General features: G+C 43.6%; 1 protein-coding gene across 2 annotated transcripts in view; it reads right to left on the minus strand.

Annotated features, from left to right (window-relative positions):
- LOC117364804 (proline dehydrogenase 1, mitochondrial-like) overlaps positions 1 to 16,908 on the minus strand; it is a 157,187-nt gene that overhangs the window by 27,188 nt on the left and 113,091 nt on the right. For both annotated transcript variants that reach the window (XM_033954437.1, XM_033954436.1), the window contains 3 exons: positions 11,387 to 11,533; positions 11,124 to 11,299; positions 3,958 to 4,056 (listed from right to left, as the gene is read on the minus strand). In XM_033954437.1, coding sequence (XP_033810328.1) covers positions 3,958 to 4,056; positions 11,124 to 11,299; positions 11,387 to 11,533 — 422 coding nt within the window. The remainder of the gene's footprint in view (positions 1 to 3,957; positions 4,057 to 11,123; positions 11,300 to 11,386; positions 11,534 to 16,908) is intronic.

Below are 16,908 nucleotides of genomic sequence, written 5' to 3' on the forward strand. Positions count from 1 at the left end.
TGATTGTAAAAACCGCTTAGATAACCTTGATAGGCGGTATATAAAATCCTAATAAACTTGAACTTGAACATAAAACGCTGCTTGTGGTTGAAAAACTCTGGAAAAACGCTACCGATGCTCTTGCAACGCAGGGGAGTAATCTTGAAAAAGGCGGACCGGAGTGCCTTCATATGAAAGAGTGTTGCGTTTCTGTTTATAATCCATCATTAATTCCGCTTTATGGGCAGAGTTATGGACCTTAAGAATGGTAACTCGAGCACGGGTATGATCATCTGAGCGTCTACTCAACCGGTGCGCCCGATCCAATCGTAAAGGCCCCAAACCAGCTGGCAGCGGCAACTCAGCCTGGAGCCAAGACTCCAAGGTAGAAAATAAACGAGAGTCTGGGACTGCTTCAGGTAAGCCAACCAGGCGCTAATTGTCTCTGCGAGAATGGTTTTCAAGGTCCTCCAGCTTGTCTGCCTGTCGTTGGAGTTGTTCTTTCAGTGATATAAGATCTGCAGCAGATGTAGTGTGCGCTTCCTCAACTAGCATTACTCGGGTTTCCAATTCACCGGTGCGCCTGGTGGTCTTCGTTAAGAGTGATTCCAGGGAGGTGAGCTGGACCGACAGCTGATCAAAGCATTGGAATTGGACTCTGAGTCAAGTGGTCAGGTGAGAGGGGCAGAGGAAGAGAATCCGCCACGGGAAGATTAACCAGATTCGTGTACCACGGGCGCCTGGGCAGTCCAGGGCCACTAGGATCACACAGCCGGGGTGCAGAGCAATGCGAAAAACTCTTCCCACCATCGGCCATGGAGGAAAGACGTACAGGAGGCCTGCCGTTGGTCAAGGGTGTACCAGATCATTTGCATGCACCAGAGCATCCAGCCCCTCTGCCTGAACGTCCCTGCGCCGACTGAAGAAGCGGGACGCTTTGGCATTGACACTCGTGGCCATCAGGTCCATGAGTGGCTGACCCCAAGTCTGCACTCTCAACTCGAAGGCCGCGGGACTGAGACACCACTCTCCGGGATCTAGAACATGACGACTGAGGAAGTCTGCCTGAACATTTTCCATTCTGGCTATGTGGGACGCCAAGATGTCCAGAAGATGAGACTCTTCCCAAGCCATGAGCAGAGCTGCCTCCTGTGCCACCAGACGACTCCTGGTTCTCCCCCTGATGATTGACTAGGCCACCGTTGTGGCATTGTCTGAGAGTACACGAACAGACTTGCCCGTCACCAAGGTCTGGAACGCTAACAATGCCAGACGGATGGCTTTGGTCTCTAGAATATTGATCAACCAAGATGCCTCCTTTGGGGACCAGCTGCCCTGAGTGGAGCTCCCAAGACACTGAGCTCCCCAGCCGAGGAGACTAGCATCTGTGAGGCTGATCCAGACTCACGCCCTGCACCAGATGGGAAGACTGTAGCCACAAATGGAGACTACGATGAGCTAACCCTCTAAGAGGAATGGGCGAATCCAAATTGTGTCTCTGAGGTGACCATCGCTGAAGAAGAGCAGACTGAAGTGGACACATGTGAGCTCGCGCTCATCTCACCAAAACCTGGAGAAAATCCTGTGCCTGAAGATACCGGGAAGCCATCAGAAGGCGAATCTGCGACTGCAACTTGCTCACTCATGCGTCTGGGAGGAAGACCTTTCCCAAGGATGTGTCGAAGAGAACCCCAAGATACTCCAGGCGATGAGACGGAACCAACCGGCTCTTGGACAGGTTGACCACCCAACCCAGTGACTGAAGGAATTCCATCACCCGGGCGGTAACCCAAGAGCTCTCCTGGAAAGACTTTACTCTGATCAACCAGTCTTCCAGCTAGGGTTGAACCAGAATGCCCTCCTTGCGCAAAGCCACCGCCATGACCATGGTGAACGTCTGCGGAGCCGTGGCCAGACCAAAAGGAGGCACACAAAACTGACAGTGCCATCCCAGGATCACAAAGCGAAGGAACCGAGGCCCAAATCGGAACATGCAAATAGGCCTCCATGAGATCGAGAGAAGTCAGGAACTCCCCCGGCTGAACCGCCAAAATGACCGATCTCAGAGTCTCCATGCGAAAGGATGGAACTCTGAGAGCCCCGTTGACCCCCTTCTGATCCAGGATGGGCCGAAAAGTCCCCTTCTTTCTTGGGCACCACAAAGTAAATGGAATACCGGCTAGTGCTCCACTCTGATGGAGGCACCGGCACAACCGCTTGGAGATCTAGCAATCTTTGAAGCGTCTGGTGGAAAGTCTGCTTCTATCATGCCACCTGACATAGAGAAGTGAGAAAGTGATCTGGCAAGGAGTGGGCAAACTCCAGAGCATAGCTGTTCTGAATCACCTCCAGGACCCACTGATCCGACATGATCTCTGCCCACATGTGGTAAAAATCTTGCAGCCGGGCGCCCTCAAGAACCAAAGGGGGCACCGGCAAGGAGTCATTGAGCAGAACGGGCAGCAGAGGAACCGGCTGCAGTATCACAAGCCCCCTAAAAGGTCTGCATGCACTGAAATAAATGGCCCCGGGAGGACCCAGTGGTTGGGAGGGAAGAGGCCCCTCGACCAGAGCAGTACCTGTGGAAATCGTGCCAATGCCATCGAGCAGTGCCACCCCATGCCAGAGGACAGGCTCGGTCCTTTAGAAGATGAGGCACCTTAGAACTTGTCAGGGTCTGAACCAACTTATCCAAATCCTCTCCAAACAAGAAAGATCCATGAAAAGGAAATTTTGTCAGCTTAGCCTTAGAAGCCGCATCCTCTGACCAAGCCCACAGGCACAGGGTACCATGTGCGGCCACCCCGAGGGCCGTGGATTTGGCAGAAGCTCGCAGGAGGTCATATATGGCATCAGAGAGATACGAAGGATCCATCTCAATTTTGGCTACTTGCTGCTCCACCAAGGCCCAGTCGTCAGACTTACGGTCAAGAACCCGCTCGGCCCAACGAAAACGAGCCCAAGCAACCAAACCGCCACACATCGCCGCTTGGACCACCAGAGCACTAACATCAAAACTTTGTTTAAGGAGGGATTCCAACTTACACTCCTCAGTGTCCCTCAAAGCAGAGCCACCATCAACAGACACCATATGCTGTTTCGCGAGGGCTGAGACCACCGTGTCCACCACTGGTGACTTCAAGGTGTCCTTATCCCCATCCGAGATGGGATAGAGGCGGGCCACAGAACATGCAAAATGAAAAGGCACCTCTGGCACGTTCCACTGCACAAGCACAATATCCTGATGCATAGGAAGAGTGGGATGCCGGAAGTGGGGAGGAGAGAAGAGAGAAGAAAGGAGAGAGAGAGATTGGAGAAGAGAGGATAGGAGAGATTAGAAGAGAGAGGATAGGAGAGAGGAGAAAGAGAGAGAGGAGAGAGAAGAGAAGAGGAGAAAGAGGAGAGAGAAGCGAAGAGGAGAGAGAGAGAGAGGGGAGAGAGAGCAAACACTGAATGGAAGTGGGGAGGAGAGAGAGGGGGCAAACACTGAATGGAAGTGGACAGAGAAGATGCTGGATGGAAGGGGTAAAGAAAGAGGGAACATGATGGAAGGAGGGGATAAATTAAAAAGAGCACATGCTGGATGGGGGAAGGGGGAAGAGAACAGAGTTAGTGAAATACTGGAGGTGGTAAGGGAAAGATGTGGCAAGCTGTAGGTAGACACAGTGAAAAGGGAAATTGAGGACTGGATAGTAAAAATTTAATCTAGACAGATGCAGAAAATTGAGAAGGAAGACGAGGAAGGAAAAGAAGGAGAGAAGAGAGTGAAATGCCAGACGATGGGTGTGTGGTGGGGACAGGGAAAGAGAGAGTGAAATGCCCAGACTATGGGAGTATAGGAGAGGGAAGTGAAGGAGAGAAAAGAGATGTCACATATGCTAGGTAAGCCACTGAGTCAAAGTCACAGCCAGCTTTTTAGGCAAGGCTATCTTGTTTACTATTTAAGTGAAAGAGATGTCAGCCACCAGCTGTTCCTACCTCCTGAGTGTAAATGTCACGGTGTCCTCGTTGTGTGACGCAACCATCACATTGGTTTTCTGGTTGTACTTGATTTCTTCTAATATATATTCAAGGCATCTATGAAGGAAAATTAAAAGCAAATTCAGAGGAGATAATATGAGCTGCTCAATGGCTATATAGGATCCCAGGATAACAATGTCTATAGTCGGGGAGTTCTTCAGGACTTTTGATATGGGGACAATTTATCATATAGTATTTTACTTAAGAATTTATTGCTCCTGGTGCTTTACAAAATAACAAGAGACATTATAATATTCTTGGCTGCTGACACCTGGCAAATCAAATCTCCACCCTCATCCAGACATGAGCCTGGGTAGAAATTGAAGACCGATATGTTTATTAAAAACTTTCTATACCGCATATACAGCCCAAAAGAGGATAAAAGCGATTTACAATATATAAGTACAAACAACGGCAGGTCCAAAATCCCATCATTAGTCAAATATCCCCACAACTGAGTAGCCAAGATATGGTATGTTCAGTCTCTCTCTGATTTTAGTGTTATAATAATAATAATAATAATAATTTTATTTCTTATATACCGCTGTACCGTGAAGTTCTAAGCGGTTTACAGTAGAAACAGAAGAAATGCAATAAGTAAGATTAATTAAGATGAAGAGAGAGTACTTAGAGTTCCCTGACTGTCCCAAAGGCTCACATTCTTGCTAAAGTACTTGAGAAAAATAAATTAGTTAGGTTATAAACATAGAGTAGAAGAAGGTAGGAAAACAGTTCATAGGAAAATTAATTTTGAATACATTATACATTATATATTGTTCAAGGTGGAATACAAATTATAGGAGATTTGGACATTACCAAAAGAATTGCGTAATAAAGATTATCTAGATAAATTACATAACAGTGATTCATGTACATTACATGGTGTGGTAGAGGATTCAATTATGAAAATTACATATCAGGGAATCAAGTGATAAGAGAATATAGTGGAGAATATCAGTATATACGGTTTACAGATTGGAAGTTACCTAATAATGACATAAGAAGTTTATTGGATAGTGTGGAAAATGTTTATATAGGAATCAGAGTATGTATGATAGGAAAGGTTTTAAGAATTGATTATCCCATTGCCTCCTTCCAATTAGGAAAATGCCACTCCTGAAAAAGTCTCCTTTAATCCATTTTGAACTAGGACAGGGTCTAAAGTAAACTTTGGCAATTACTAACAACCAAAAGCTCAAACTCAATCTATCCCCCTCCACCCCTCATCCAATTCAGCTTGGATTCTCCTCCATATCAACATGGCAGATTACAAATCGCAACAGAATTCAGACAAATCTCAGATCTTGTAAAAACAGTGAAAGGGAATGGGACTTGCGGTTACACATTCAAAGCGGTCACAAGGATCGATCCCACAACCTCAAGGCCACTCCTCAACCCCCTAAAAAATCCCTATGGCCTTTAAGTTGCAGCACATTTGCGAGATGTTTTTTGCACTCTTAACATCCTTAGTATACCTTAGTTATAGGGAAATACTTTTAAAACCAATAGGAGGAAAGATTTTTTCACTCAGAGAATAGTTAAACTCTAGAACACAATTGCCAGAGGTTGTGGTAAGAGTTTGGGCAATTTCCTTCTGCCATGTCATTGGTGATGCGGAAGGGGGAAGCCCTAGCAGGGTATGTCACAAAGCAGCCGGTTCAGAGCTCTGCTGCTGCTGCTGCAAGAGGCCTTAGAGATATGTCAGGTTTCACGGTGGAAGGATCGGTGGAAGAGGAGGAAAGCTGCTGCTCAGGGGAATGGGAAGGGAGGAAACATGGTGCACATGGGGGGGAGAAAGGAGAGAGAAAAAATTGTTGGGGGGGTGGAGGAGGAAGGGATGAGGGAGAAATCCTTCACATGGTGGAGGAGAGGAAGTTCTTGTTGTAATACATCTTGGATAATTCTTTTGTAATCCGCCTTGAACTGCAAGGTAATGGCAGAATAGAAATCCCTAATGTAATGCATGGGGAGAAAGAAATGTTGGACAAAGGGTGGAGGGCCGGGAGAGAGAAATGTTGCACATGATAATGGAGGAGAAGAAAGGAGAAATGGTGCATGGAGGGGAATAGACAGGTTTGACCCAGGGCACGAGAGAGAAAAAGAAAAAGAAAGAGAGAAAAAGAAAGAGAGCAATAAAGAAAGAGACAGAGGGAAAGAAACAAAGAGAGAGAAAGAAAGAAAGAAAGACGAGGGAAAGAAACAAAGAAAGAGAGAGAAAGAAAGAAAGACAGAGGGAAAGAAACAAAGAAAGAGAGACAGAGGGAAAGAAACAAATGTTGGGTATGGCAGTGGAAGGTAGAAAAAATAATTTTATTTTCCATTTTGTGATTACAATATGTCAGGTTTGAAATGTGTGTCCTACCAGAGCTGGTGTTAGACAGCGAGTGTGAGCTAGGACCTAACAGAGAGAGGAAAAGTATTTTTTATTTTGTTTACACTACAGTGCCGGTGTGGGGTTGGATAGCGCAAAATGGGGGTGGGATGGGTTGAAAGACTACAAAATAAACCTGCTAAGACATTTGGAAAAAATGCCCAATTGGGCAGGAAAAGTGAATTGAATCGTCTCCAGCAGGTGGTGGACTTGTCTTTGCAGTCCCAGTCAGGTATAAGGGTTTGAGCTCTTTCAAAGTTAAGGGAAAGAAAAATAACTGTCTTTCCTCTTAGGGCTTTCTTAGAGGAATATACTGAACTGAGGTTGAGGTCTGTGGTGGTCTCTTTAACCCTGGGGATGTCACACCCAAGAGGCTGGGTCCCTTCCCCCATGTTCCCTTTGGGGACTTCTTTGAAGTGTGCCTTGGCTGAGCTCTGTCTAGGGGCAGACAGCTCGCCTGGAGAGCTGGTGGGGTCTGCTCTTGCCTTAAAAAAAAAAAGTCCCAAAAGTAGATAGTGGCAGGGCGATACTGCTTCTCTCCTGAGGTTAAGCAGTTTGGTCTTTTTTCCTTTATGAATCCTGCTATTGGGCTGTTCCTTTGCTCTGGACCCGTGGTTGTCGGTGTCGGGTAGCCGCCGTGATGAACGCCAAACATTTTTTAAAGGGTTTGCTTGTTTTCACAGTAGTGTGGGATGCAGTTGAAGTCTAAATTTGGTTCCCTGGGGGCCGGATCATCCACTGGGTCGGGAGCAAGAGTCTTGCAATGAGGTTTTGAAGGCCTGTGTTGCTGAAACATTGGAGGCTTTCTTCTTTGGTGAGAACTACCACCATTTTGACTACCACATCGGTGCACTTAGAAGCTGCTGTGCCTTACTCTTGTGGCTGGCCTTCTACATCCATGGAGGGTAGTCATGTCCTGCAGGCCTCAGATACTGATTTTTCGCCAGAGTTTATTCTGGCTTTTGCATGCACCAAAAAGGAACTGATCCAGTTGTGTGTGCCAGTTCATTAGGGTGGGGCTTTTTTCAAATGGGGCAGATATTGTGCGTGTGTAACACACAAATAGTATCTGTGCCCATTATTTTTAAAAAGTTTGCATGTTATAAATATTTTTGAATCGGAGGGACAGGTGATTGGTCTTGACCAGTCGCTATTTTCGGATTGCTAAAAGCGATCACTTTTTTTTGTGCATCAGGAAGCCATGTTAGAGCATGACATTTCAATATTAATGAGCTCATTTGTATGGGTCAGCAAATGCGTTAGATGATGGTCAGATGATTGCTGACTTTAGTGCATCTAACTCTGAAGCAGATTAAAAAGAAGGAGGTGACAAAACTGCTCCCTGTGGAACCCCACAGATTAGGCAATGAAACAACGAAAAAATTTATCCTTGTCCTCAAAAACTCGGTCTGATCCCATCTGCACAAGCCTTGAATAGTTATGAATTTATATCGAAATCTTTTTATTAAAAGTATAAAAAGAAACAATATTCTGTACAAATACAGAAAAAGGATCCACAAAGCCCTTTCTCCCCTCACAATATCCCCTCCACTATCAAGAAAACTGAACACTACATAGAAAGTTCTTCCTTCCAGAATACCTCGGTCATCCATTTGATTTTTGGTCTTAAGAAATATGACCACGTAAGTTCTTTTTATACTAGATTGCATTGGCTCCCATTCGAAGCTAGAGTGCTTTTTAAATTTGGGTGTATTTGTTACAAGGCACTTTTCGGTTTACTGCCTTCTTATCTGATATCTTACCTGAAATTATTCAAGACAAATAAAAGCACCAGAAATTCCGGTATGTTCATCTTCCCTGCTCCCATCCCAGGATACTAAGGGAGCTCAGAGAGGTTCTGGCGAGTCCTATTAAAGACTTGTTCAACAAATCTCTGGAGACGGGAGTGATTCCTGGGGACTGGAGGAGAGCGGATGTGGTCCCTATTCATAAAAGTGGTCACAGGGATGAAGCAGGAAACTACAGGTCGGTGAGCCTCACTTCAGTTGTTGGAAAAATAATGGAAGTGTTGCTGAAAGAAAGGATAGTGTATTTCCTTGAATCTAATGGGTTACAGGATCCGAGGCAACATGGCTTTACAAAAGGTAAATCGTGCCAAACGAACCTGATTGAATTTTTTGATTGGGTGACCAGAGAGCTGGATCGAGGACATATGCTAGATGTAATTTACTTGGATTTCAGCAAAGCCTTTGATACAGTTCCTCATAGGAGGCTGTTGAACAAACTTGAAGGGCTGAAGTTAGGACCCAGTGGTGAACTGGGTCAGAAACTGGCTGTCGGACAGACGCCAGAGGGTGGTGGTTAATGGAAGTCGCTCGAAGGAAGGAAAGGTGACTAGTGGAGTCCCTCAGGGTTCGGTGCTGGAGCCAATCCTGTTCAATATGTTTGTGAGTGACATTGCTGAAGGAAAAGTGTGCCTTTTTGCAGATGATACCAAGATTTGTAACAGAGTAGACACCGAAGAGGGAGTGGAAAATTTGAAAAAGGATCTGCAAAAGTTAGAGGAACGGTCTAATGCCTGGCAACTAAAATTCAATGCAAAGAAATGCAGAGTAATGCATTTGGGGATTTATAATAGGAAGGAACCGTATATGCTGGGAAGAGAGAAGCTAATTTGCACGGACGGGGAGAGGGACCTTGGGGTTATAGTGTCCGAAGATCTAAAGGCGAAAAAACAGTGTGACAAGGCAGTGGCTGCTGCCAGAAGGATGCTGGGCTGTATAAAGAGAGGCGTAGTCAGTAGAAGGAAGAAGGTGTTGATGCCCCTGTACAGGTCATTGGTGAGGCCCCACTTGGAGTATTGTGTTCAGTTTTGGAGACCGTATCTGGCGAAAGACGTAAGAAGACTTGAGGCGGTCCAGAGGAGGGCGACGAAAATGACAGGAGGTTTGAGCCAGAAGACATATGAGGAGAGACTGGAAGCCCTGAATATGTATATCCTAGAGGAAAGGAGAGACAGGGAAGATATGATTCAGACGTTCAAATACTTGAAGGGTATTAATGTAGAACAAAATCTTTTCCAGAGAAAGGAAAATGGTAAAACCAGAGGACATAATTTGAGGTTGAGGGGTGGTAGATTCAGGGACAATGTTAGGAAATTCTACTTTACGGAGAGGGTAGTGGATGCCTGGAATGCACTTCTGAGAGAGGTGGTGGAGAGTAAAACTGTGACTGAGTTCAAAGAAGCGTGGGATGAACACAGAGGATCTAGAATCAGAAAATAATATTAAATATTGAACTAAGGCCAGTACTGGGCAGACTTGCACGGTCTGTGTCTGTATATGGCCGTTTGGTGGAGAATGGGCTGGGGAGGGCTTCAATGGCTGGGAGGGTGTAGATGGGCTGGAGTAAGTCTTAACAGAGATTTCGGCAATTGGAACCCAAGCACAGTACCGGGTAAAGCTTTGGATTCTTGCCCAGAAATAGCTAAGAAGAAAAATTAAAAAAAAAAAAAAAATTTTAAATTGAATCAGGTTGGGCAGACTGGATGGACCATTCGGGTCTTTATCTGCCGTCATCTACTATGTTATGTCTAAAGGCCTGTTGTTATAAAACCTTTTTGGACAAGACACTAGAATATCAAGGGGGGGAAGATGAATTCCTCTGACTGCCCAATCCCACTCACCTTAAATTTAGGAAACTATTGAAATGTTAACTTTTTTAATAGCATATCAACAATGGTCTATTTTATCTAGGAATTTGTATTTTAATTGAATTGTTTTACTGATGTTGTATTTAAAGTACTAATATGTTTTCTGTATTGTATTTTTTCACTGAAATGTCTCAGTTTCTCTTGCTGTGAACCGCCCAGAACTACTGGCAGGGTGGTATACAAGAAATACAATTATTATTATTATTATTCCTTTAAGAAGAGCAAACCAATCGATATTCCTTTCCTCTGCCAGGCTCCTTCTTTATGAGACAACTTCCTGTCTTTGCAAAAAGAGAAAGTTGCGTCATAAGAAGGCACTCGGCAGAGTGAAGGCCATGAGCACCATCAATGCTCTTCTTCAAGCTATATGCCAGCAGAAGGGAGAGAGGGAGGGAAGGAAGCCGGCTGGAGGGCTGGGGGGGGAGGGAAGGAGCCATGAAGGGAGGTAGGGATGGTGGAGAGCTGTGTTCGTAGGGGGGGGGGGGTCCTCACAGGATCAAAGCCTTTTACAGATTCCTACACTGGCGGTAAAATCTCAGATTTTTGCCTGTTCCTGTGGTTTTCCTGCAGTTACCACAGGAAATGGACACCATGTCATTCTCTACCACAGAATAAGGGGTGCAGAGAAGCAGAGGAAGAGGGCGTGATCACCTGGTAGGTGTGGATTTGACCAAGCATGAACAGAACCAACTAAATCAAGTGAAGAGAGACATTTAGGATGTTAACAAGAGCTTAAATTTGGTGCTCAGCATTTTCTGAATATTGCACCCGTTATGTTTCACTCTGTGCCATGTAGAGGCTGCACCAGCTTTGGTTTGTTTGGGGAGTCATTGCTACTACTTATTTCTAGAGCACTACGAGACATATGCAGCGCTGTACAGAGTCACAAAGGAGATAGTCCCTGCTTAAAAGAGCTTACAATCTAAACAGGGGGCTTTCATTACAATTAAGTGAAAAGGTTTTACCTCTCTAGCCATCACTACAAATGAATAGTTGAAGCATTTATGATAGATCTTGAATCTACTAAACCAGATCTGCTATAGAATCTCTCATTCAGCCATCATCCATTCTTTTCAGTACCTGTGATACATGTCATTAGTACACTCGTAAGTTGGGTTTATAGGGTCCTCATAGCCCAGTTCTTCTGCTCTTTTCCGCTCTTGCTGCATATATGCCCCCCTCACCAGTTTGGCACCAAAATACCAGCCCTCATGGCGTGAAAGTTCCACATCTGTGCTCACATTATCATATGCTGCCTGCAAAGAGACCAGCAGATTAGAGGCTTTTAGCAATTAGGTTCAGGTCTTAGAGGGAACTTCCAGGTTGGGGAGACAGGGGCTAACCTTCAGGTAGCATTGGTAGGTGTTGAATATTGTGGGTTTCTCAACATTAAACTTGCGCTGCATCTCCAGGGTAAGACGGCTAATAGCAGGCTGGAAATAGGTCTGTTCGGCATCTACCATCAGCCTCACTCCCATCTCCAAAGCTTTCTATAAAAGAACATGGACCAGAGCATAAGTCAAGAGCATAAATAAGTGTGGCAGCCACAAGCAAACTAGATACAAGAAGGGGAGGGGAGGGAGATGTTAAACTCCGGCCCCAGAAAACTAGAGCTCACAAGGGCCACAGAACAGTAGAAATGCAGACTTATGCACTAACTTTCGCCATACAACATACTGCCAGTGCTGGAGACAGTGGAAAGACTTTAGGAGGATATTCAGGGACTTTGCTCAAATTGAAATCAGCTTCAGAGCTAAACTGAATCAATGAACCGGGCATTCAAAACCCACAAGTCAATTAAGAGATGTAGAAAGAAGCAAAAGATAGCACAGTTGCTTAATGGAAAGGAGAGAGGTAAAGGAAAAAATGGTCTCTGTAGACAGGACTGAATCCAACAGACTGAACCAGAGCTGAATTAAAGAAATGAAATAAGGTGATTCTTTACTGGTAACCCTTCTTCAGATCAGGAATAAGCAAATGAAACATAAAAGCATTCCAATGGAAGAGATGAGGAGGCGGCAAGGTGAGAAACAAGGAGAGATGGGCAATAAGAAAGCAGTAGAATTAGGGTTTGTAATACGTTTCAATTCTTTATTCATTTTTACATTTTACAACAAGTGCTTCAGAAAATAACAATTGAACTTATGCTATATTACTTGATTATCTGTCATTAAATTAAATTAGTAATATTAAAACCATCCCTCCCAACCCTACTATTACATACATGAGTACATATATCATAAATATATTATCATACCTAGTAATCCAAACCTTTAATATAAGAGTAAAAGTCCCTCCCCCCCACCCCACACTTTGCAATTGTACCAATAAGGGAAAAATGATATTTACTCATTACAATATTCTATTAATGATCCCCAAACCTCCTGAAATTTATTAAAATTTCCTTTCTGCATGGCTAATGTTCTTTCCATCTTATATATATATATGACAGAGAGAATTCCACCAGAAACTGTAGTTAAGTCTACTCCAGTTTTTCCAATTAAATGTAATCTGTTGAATGGCGACTCCTATAATAAGCAATGCGACAGAAACCAAAATCTTTGTTAAGTCCTGTCTGGAGGATTCCAAAAACAGTATCACCTTATTTCATGTAGGTTTTATTTCTTTACATTACCTTCAAAAGTGGATCAAAAGCTACCACGCCGTTTTACTCTGATCTGAAAAACTGAGGCCAAGAGTTTCCAGGCAGCAACCTCATCGCTGTTTCGAGAGCTTAGGTATCAACTGACTTTAGAGGCCTCTTGCTACAGTAAAGAAACTCAGTTGCACTAGATAACTTAAGTACAAAGTGGATCTGGATTATGACATGGCCCAGACAGCGACATGTGAAGAACACAGCCTTATATAATCTAAACTGCAAGCTAGCAATTCAGTTTGTGGGTTGTGACCACATTTACAGATAAATTTCATCACCCAACACATGCGGGAACTGGTATGAAAGAAAGGAAGCCGGGTCTGGGAAGAGAGATATGGACTTGGTGGTCTCTAGCAATCTGCATACTTTTGAAGGGAGATATGAGATGTTTAAATACGGGGCGAACCTCTTCCAGTTGAAAGAAAAACTGTCTTAGGGTGAGGATGAAAGGGGACAGACTCGGAAGTAAACTCAGAAAATACTTCTGCATGGAAAGGGTGATGAATATCCATAGTCTGTTATTGAGAAATATGGGGGAAGCCACTGCTTGCCCTGGATCGGTAGCATGGAATATTGCTACTCCTTGGGTTTTGGCCAGGTACTAGTGACCTGGATTGGCCACCGGGCTTGATGGACTATGGGTCTGACCCAGTAAGGCTATTCTTATGTTCTTATGAATGCACGGAACAGCCTTCTAGTGGAGACAAAAACTATTTGAATTTAAGTACATAGAATCTCTAAGGAAGGGGAAGTAGAGGGCAATATCGATATGCTGATCAAAGCCACCTTTTACAAGCCTTAGGAGACTCTGCTCATTAAAGAAGTCCAGTTGATCCTTTCCACTAAGCCAATTATTGCAGACTATTCAGGGATCTTTTTACAAAACGCACCAAAGCCCATAGGAATTGCATTTATTGTGGCTTTGTAAAAGGGGACCCTCGTTTGGCTCCCAATTCAGGCCTGTATGGTATTTAAACTATCATGGTGGGTATAGAAGATGTTTGCAGGAATTTGCCCTGAATATCTGATTTCTTATTTTCATTCCCTTTATCTCCTATGTCCTCATGAGCTGGTGAATTTTGTTTATTTCCATCATTTGTTAAGATTAAATATTTTTAAAAAATCTACGTCTACATCATTTCCTTATCACAGCTTGCCCTCTCCCCCCCAAAAAAAAAAAAAAAATAGGTGGAAATGTCTGTGCGTCTTATGGAGCGAATATTACTTTTTTCCATCTTTTAAAATCCTGGTGGTCCAGCGGTGTATCGGCAGGAACAAGCAATGTATCCTCCCTATTTGCCCATGTGTATCATGTTGCGTCTGTATTGTAATTGTTTATGCGTTCCCTTTATGTTTTTTTTTTTTTTTTTTTACTTTTTATCACTTTGTATTAATTGGAAACCGCTTTGATCATAAAAGCGGTATATCAAGACTTAAATAAAACTTGAAACTTTTTGCGCTCTTGCCTGGGTCTGTGCCGCTCCTGAATGTCTGTTGTCAGTTCTCGTTGGACTCGCGAGAATGACAGCAGCCATTCAGTGAGCAGCACAGGGCCAGGCAGGAGCGCGGAAAGCTTGCTCCTGCCGATACACCGCTGGACCACCAAGATTTTACAAGGTACGGGGGGGGGGTAAAAAACATGATGTGCATTCTTAGATGGGGGGAAGAGGGGGTTAAAAAAACATGGAAATGCTCAACAATGGAGGAAGATAAATATTATGAAAATAATTGGAGACAGCAATGAACCCTGGAGCTGTAAAGAGTTACCATACTCATTTCATGCTGGCTGTGACATTCTGATGACAGGAAATTCCTATACCAAAAGGCACAATAAGGTGACATCTTTCCCCCCTCTCCTCCTGTCCCGGTCTACCTCTAGACCACCAGAGGAGGCACAGAGTACACCATTTGGTTCAGAATATTTTTCTCTTGGTTTTTCCTCCTCTACACCCAGCTGAGTCTTATGGTCAGGTGTGTCTTATGGAGCAAAAAAATACTATACTTTCCTCTTATGTTATTCACATCAACCTGGTTTTCAGGGAGTTAGCAGAACACAATACCTTTGTATCCAGAACTTGTTCAACCCCTTTTTAAACTCAGTTATACCAACTGCTTTTATCGTATCCTCCAACAACTGTTAAGAGCTTTAAGTGAAAAGCCCCCCAATTTGTTTTCAGATGTGTTACTTAGTAGCTTTCTCCCTAATTCTTTAAACTTGTGCTCACAATTTCACACTACGTGTGCAAAGCTGCATGTGCAAATTACAGAATGCCATCTGTGTGCAGAGAACTTATTTGATAAATTAGTTGCTCATTGGCACGGATTAGCCATTACACATGCAACTGCTCCTAGGATTCTGTACATTTATTTTAAAAGCTTACTATATAGCCCACTTTAAGCCTAAACGGGTTCCCAAAAAACACACAGTATACATAGAATAGATAACATTCATCAGCAAAACAGTAATATCATAAAAGTAGTTATTCTGAAACCATTATTTCTTAACAGACAGTGCTCTTCATCTGGTAAAAAAAAGTTTCAACAAATAAAGAGGTTTTCAACAGCTTTTTGAATTGTGCATGCAAAATCCCCAGCAAGCAACTGCAGGGAGGAACCTGGAGGGGCATGTGTGGCTCAGGCGCTTGTCTCGCACGTACGCCCAACGCAGACTCTTTAGTATTCTACAAACAGCAACTGTCAATCAACTGCTACTGCAGGATGATCTTAGTCGTGCTTTTGACTTGGTGGATCACAATGTCCTGCTTGACTGTCTTGATGTCATGGGTCTATTCAGGGTTCCTCCCTCTCCCTGACACTTTTTAACATCTATTTGGCAACACTGGGTGAGAAACTTGCATCCATGAATTTAAAGATCTTTAGTTATGCAGATGATAAAACAATTGTTGTACCAATCCCAACAGACCTGTCTTCATCTCTAAATATAATCCAAGAAATTATGTCCACATGAACAAATGGATGACATATTATAAAATGAAGTTAAACCCAGATGAGACTAAGGGCCCCTTCTACTAAACCGCGCTAGCAGTTTTAGCACGGGGAGTCGCACTGAATGATCCACGCTGCTCCCGAGGCTCATAAGAACTCTGAGCATCGGGAGCAGCACGGGCCATTCAGCGTGGCTCCCCGCGCTAAAACCGTTAGCGCAGTTTAGTAGAAGAGGGGGTAAGCTCTTCTTTGCCTCCCCCTCTAAAAAGATGGTTCAGCGCCAGCTAACGTTGGGTGGGATTAGTTATTGAATTGAATCTGAGATTAAGATCCTGGGAGTATACTTGGATAGAAATTTAACAATGAAATCATTTATTTCGGCATTGGTGAAAAAATGTTTATTCATTCTATGGAAGTTGCGAACTATCAAATCATACTTTGAACCTATGGCATTTAGACTTGGATTATTGTAACATTGTTCACATTGCTGGACATCGTACAAATATACTTAGACTTCAAAGAGTACAGAATGTTGCAGTGCATCCGATTTTTGATCTGAAAAAACAGATATTACTTCTTATTAAAGAAGGCTCCATTGGCTTCCATTTGAAGCATGTGTGAGGTTTAATCTGGGAACACTTTGTTATAAAGTCCTGCATGGTCAAGCGCCAGAGTACATATTAGAATTATTTACTCTATTTACACCAAATCATCCACTACATAATACTGCTTTATTTGTCGCTCCTCCAGTCTGAGGCCATATTTATAAAAGTTCCGGCAACATTTACTTGCTTTTCAGGCATCTGGTTGGGACAAAGTTACGCATTTTATTTGGAAGGTCTTGTTCTTGAACACATTTCACAAAGTTATTAAAATCATTCTTGTTTATACAATTTTTAGAGAATTAAAATGATTAATGATTGTTCTGTAGTTCATTGGAAATGACCAGTTTTGTGTCTGTTGTGAACCTTATCGATCTATGAGTTTTGCGGTTAATAAACGTGATGTAATGTAATATAATGGAACTAGTCTTTAAGCCCGTTACATTAACAGGTGCTAAAATAGATGTGTCTCCCTGTCTTTCTTTGTCTCTCTCTCTCTTTGGCCGCTGTCTGCCTGTCTTTCTGTCTCTCCCTCTCTCCTTGGCCGCTGTCTTTCTGTGTGTCTCCATCTGTCGCTCTCTGTGTGTGTATGTCTTTCTGTCTCTTTCTCTCTCTCTCCTTGGCTTCTGTCTGTCTGCCTGTCTTTCTGTCTCTCCCTTTC

This window comes from Geotrypetes seraphini, chromosome 8 (genome assembly GCF_902459505.1).
Source record: "Geotrypetes seraphini chromosome 8, aGeoSer1.1, whole genome shotgun sequence".
Classification (NCBI taxonomy): domain Eukaryota; kingdom Metazoa; phylum Chordata; class Amphibia; order Gymnophiona; family Dermophiidae; genus Geotrypetes; species Geotrypetes seraphini.